Source organism: Phaseolus vulgaris, chromosome 1 (genome assembly GCF_051622355.1).
Source record: "Phaseolus vulgaris cultivar YP4 chromosome 1, ASM5162235v1, whole genome shotgun sequence".
Lineage (NCBI taxonomy): Eukaryota > Viridiplantae > Streptophyta > Magnoliopsida > Fabales > Fabaceae > Phaseolus > Phaseolus vulgaris.
The window spans coordinates 44,503,559-44,508,693 of record NC_143498.1 but is presented as its reverse complement, the minus strand read 5'-3'; the positions used below and the strand labels follow the sequence as shown (position 1 = coordinate 44,508,693).

At 34.0% G+C, this 5,135-nt stretch overlaps 1 protein-coding gene across 2 annotated transcripts; it reads right to left on the bottom strand.

Annotated features, from left to right (window-relative positions):
• Nucleotides 1-603: 603 nt before the first annotated feature.
• Nucleotides 604-2,613, bottom strand: LOC137814257 (uncharacterized). Of its 2 annotated transcripts, XM_068616883.2 has the most exons (4): nt 2,461-2,603; nt 1,655-2,143; nt 1,378-1,573; nt 604-1,261 (listed from the first exon to the last, which is right to left on the bottom strand). In XM_068616883.2, exons 2-4 carry the CDS (start codon nt 2,054-2,056, stop codon nt 783-785), a joined length of 1,077 nt encoding a protein of 358 aa, XP_068472984.1. In that variant the 5' UTR covers nt 2,057-2,143; nt 2,461-2,603; the 3' UTR covers nt 604-782. The 2 variants fall into 2 exon arrangements, with proteins under 2 accessions (XP_068472984.1, XP_068472983.1); XM_068616882.2 differs by having other exon boundaries at nt 1,655-2,613.
• Between the last annotated feature and the right edge of the window lie 2,522 nt (nt 2,614-5,135).

Here is a 5,135-nt window from a genome sequence, read left to right as displayed (position 1 = left end):
AGTCACACAACTGCACAATTCCCGGGGAGAGAATGAGTAACATTTTCTGTTTCAGTGTTTAAAGAGTGTTTATCATCAGTTTGAATGGAATTCAATTGTTTACAAATATTTGCCGTGTGAAAAAGAAATCTTGGCCTTTTTTCAGAGAGTGACGATGATGAATATATAGAAGCAACCTCTGTCACAGATATAAAAAATTTCTAAAAGTAAAATAAGAGAGAGATTGAGTGAGAGAAGTGTCTTCCAAATATAACCCATTGTTCACTCTTGCATTTTTTGGGGTGTAAAGTTAAATGATCTTAAAGATTGCATTACAAAATACTCTTCTTCACATATTTTAGTGTGTTTGAAGGCATCTACAGGGCCAGCAGATTTGTTTGTCAAGTCCATCACTTCCTCTTCAAGAAAAGAATCAGAATCAAGCTTCAAACAAAGGAGTAACTTACAAATTATCTATCATTCCTCCAGCCCACCGAATCAAATTCAAAACAAATTGTCGGAATAGAAGATAATTCAAGCCAAGCAAACAAAAAAAAGCAATCCACTAAATTTTCAAATAAGTAAAGAATCAACTTCTCACAATCTCGTGAATAGCTAACAATATAATTCTTTAACCTTTACTTTTTATTCCTGTCACTAAAAATCCATCCCTTACAATAAAAAGCAGAAGGGCAGAGAGTTATCATAGAAAAACTACTTACACAGCCTTTTAGAATCCTCACTTGAAAACTTTATATAAAACAAAAAGCCAAAAGTAAACAAAAAAATAAAAGATAAAAAATTCAGGGTTTTTCATGGAACACAGCTGCCAGACCGGACTGTGAGCTCTTGGGTTTCATCTCCAGTGGCTTCTGAACCACCAACTTTGACTTTGATTTTTCATTATCTTCACGGGAAGTTTCGCATGCAGCAGCGGCGGCAGTTAACACTAACGCTTCCACAAGTTGATTTTTCTCTTCGGTCTCCTCTTTGACTCCACGCAAGCACGTGTAGGGGGAGAGCCATTTGGCTCTGACGTATTCCACTTTTCTCCACGGCGGAACGTGCATGCACCTTTTCTTCAGACTCAGCTTCGCAGCCTCCGAAGCGATGGCCACGATGCTCTGCAACCGGTCACACTTGCCAACGAAGACGTAAGGAAGGGTATGGAGGATCGCTTTGTATATCTTGGTGGGTCGAGCAATCTCGAATTCTGATCTGAAGTCAACGTCAACCACCACCCGCTCCTTTCCAATTATCACATCAATGTATTCATATTCCCCTGCATAAATCATATAATTTATGAACAAGACCCTAATTAAAATTTCGTCTTTGTTTGCGAACAATTAATTCCTTAAGCAAAAAATTTCCAAACAGAGAGAGAGAGAGTGTGTGTACCGGCGGGGCAGAAAGTTGATTTTTCCCAGCGAGATTTGCATACAGAAGCGTCGTATCCGAGAGCCAACAACCCTTCAGTGACGATCTTTCTGCAACAATCGTCCTTCCGTTTGCAAGTTGCCTTGTTCTTCTCAATGATCTTTGTAGTGTCCGCTAGCAAATTCCTCTCATACACACTCGCACATGCCACCATACCCTACCAAATAACGCAAAAAAAAATAAGGAAAATGTATTGCCCAGTGGCAAAATAAATTACAGAGCAATTAATTCAAAATACCTTGAGAATTTCGTGCATTTCACCAGAGGAAGAATAATTGGAGTTGCCGAAACTGCCAAACGCACTCGTTTCTGCATCAGAGCTATCCTCGAAGCTGTTGTAGCGGTTATGCGCGCATTTCCCGGCAGCGGAATGCTTCTCGGGATTCTCCTCCATGAAACTCTGCACCATCTTCGCCAGACACGCTGAGCTCGGTTCGAAATCAGCGGAACCGTCTTTGCCGGAACGCGGAAGCTCCCCTGCCACGATCTTCTCCGCTGCCGAATTGCGGAGGACGCCAGAGAACTGGCGCTCCAGGAGCCGCTTCAGCCGCGACTTGATCACCGCCTTCACAGGCTCAAGCCGAAGCGCCTCATCATGAACGGGCGAATCAATTGGCTGAATCTTCATTGTGAAAGGCATGGTGACGATGTATGACTGTGTTCCAGAACACAACTATAGTTTCTCTCAAGTTTCAACTCTCCCTCTCGTTCATTTCCCAAGCACGAGCTTGATTTTAAATTGGGAGTCAGAACAGAGAAAAATACTAATCTATTTGAAAGCTAATTAAATCTTTGAAACTGAAACTCTGCAGAAGCTGAACCGCTTTTTTTGGATTTCAATGTGCACAAACAACTTTGCAGTAAGTTGACTAGAAACTGCAGATTTTAGCTAAATGAGAAAGATACAAGAACAATTATGATATGTAATAAATGCTTTTCTGGGGGAGCAGTCTTTTTTCTTTTTTTTTTCGAATTATTTGAAAAGGGATGATTATACAATAACTTCTAAACTCAAGTTAAATCGCTTTTGTTTAGGGTTTCTACCAGATAAGAAGATTGGTGCTCCCAAACAAGCGATGGTTGTTGTTCTTTAGGAAATCGAGATCAGCAGCCGGAGCATCCATAATCTCCGGTGATTGAATTTTTGTTTGTTTGTTCAGCAGTGGAGCGGTGAGGAAGGACAGGATAAGGAGCGATGAGGAAGAGATGGGGTATTTAAAAAGAAACGACGAGAGAAGGGTAAAGATGCCACGTGTATGTCTTCCACGTGGCACATTATCATGCCGAATTCCAGAAATGCCCTCTCATTTCGATTGTTTCACCGACGGGTGCCATGAGATGAGACACAAACTGCATTAGAAAATCCTCATCCTTTTGGGGTTATTTTGGGTATGGGCGGTGAAGCGCGTGATTGTGACATGACAATAATACCCTTACTATATCGTGAAAGGATAAGTTTATTTAGCAGAGAATTAGGTCCAGGAGGAAAACAAGTGAAAGGGTGATTTTGTCATGTGAATTATTCCTCTTCCAAGACGTATCTGACCCTGCGTCTGAATCAGTGGTTAGAATTTATGGATTGACCAAACTAACCCATGTCGTCACCACTTTGGTTGGTTTAATGTCAATTTCATGTTTATGAATTTACAGAAATTGTCATCAAGATTGTCTTGTCTCGAGGTCACTTACATGATAAAATAATTTAAAACAATATTCTCATTCAATATGAAATCAAATAAATATCAGCTACTGACTACAATAGTTTTTCTGATATTATTTAAATTTTACATCAAACATTAGAGTAATTATTAATTATTTGGTTAATCTTTAACTTACTTAACCTATCTGATATTATTTAAATTTTACATCAAACATTAGAGTAATTATTAATTATTTGGTTAATCTTTAACTTACTTAACCTACACTATTTGTGTATTCATATATAGTATATACAAGAAAAATTAGTAACTTCAAGACTAATTTTAATTGAATTTTTTTTCTCACTTCTAACAATAACAACAAGCAATATAAATTCATGTTTGAAATAAAAATAAATAAACAAGTTTAAGCAGTTAATTGTTTGTTTATCGGTGACTTAATGATTTTTAAAAGTGAAAGTATTTATTGCAAAAATTGAAATTTAAAAAAGTACTATTATGTCTTTTTATGATAATTAAATGCTTATATAGCCGTGAGTTTTAATGTCATTTAAGAAGGAAGGTACTTAATAAAAATAAAGATAAAAGTATCAAGTTTTTTATGCTCTTTATATGAAGTTTTAACCAAAAAATTCAATTCAAAATTTGTCTTGTTTTCTGATCTGATAGTGTGCCAATTTTTATTTTCTTTTTCTTTTCCTTCTTTATCTATTTTATCTAATTGATCCATTTTTTTCAATTATAATAGAATATATATTTTTATTCTAAATAAATCGTATTTTGATAATATATTTTTTAAACTTTTAAAAGTAAAAACATGTTAGGTAAACACAATTTTAGTGTCATTGAAAAATATGATAAAAATAAAATAATATGATGAAAATCAAATCTTTAGACTTCCAAAATAAAATCATATTTGACCAACACAATTTTTAGTATTTTTTATGATTGAAGATGAAGTTATGAAGGTGGTGCACAAAGTTGTACTTTTAGTGTACCATTTCTTAGCTTTAAAAAAAGTTTGTTTATAATTTCATCGAAATAATTAAGATGAAGTTAATCTATTATCTTGAAAAAATCTCAGTATCATAATTCACAACCGTTTTTTAAAATTATTATCAATAATCTTATTTTGTCAACTATTGTTAATATCAACAAAAGAAATAAGAATAGGATTTCGGACAATCTAAAATCTCTCGCTTAGATTATTATTATTATGTATTAAAGAGCTTTCATAATTTACTTTGCTTTTTGGTCGTTGCTGAATTCTTTGTTTATAATATGGATGTAACATGAACCAAATTAAGCTTGGAATTAAACCCGGCAAACATATGACAAATCATAGGGAAAACGCGAGTTCTTCTTTGGGTATCAACTCTTTAGGTATATAAAGGGTTTAGATTTAATCATTCAAATGTATCTCATTACTCTTTCTTCACTTATCCTTATCTACTTAAATGCGTTTTGTTAAAATGAAATGCATAGTTGTTTGATTATTTAAGAACAATTAAAAACAATGGGCAATTTCACATCCATTATCACTGGTTTAGAGAAAATTCCACCCATGTCTTTTCTTGCATGCAGCTACTGAAATGGTGTAGAAGGATAAGAGCTAGAGTGTCAAGAGAGAAAAAAAAAATCTAAGAACAATTTCACGAACAAGACATGTTAAAAACTATACTAAACTAAAATCACTACTTTTGCATATTAAAAATGTCTTAAATCGATTATTTTTTTTCATGACTTCACCTTCCATCACTTGAAATCGAGTAACCTATACGACTTTATCTTCAACCACTTTGTACCAAAATCTTATTACTTCAATACCTATTAAACTTTATAAATAATAATAAATAAATCTGGATTAAGTTAAATAAAGTAATGTAGTACACTATTTTTTTAATAATATTTTATTTTGTATTGGTCAAACACATCTTTATTTTGAAAATCCAAAAAATATTGTTATGTTGACCAAACACAGCCTACCCATATTAGTAGTTTTTAAAAGAGTTATAAATTTTAGTTAAATTAAAGAAAAATTACACCAGTTAAATAAATTTA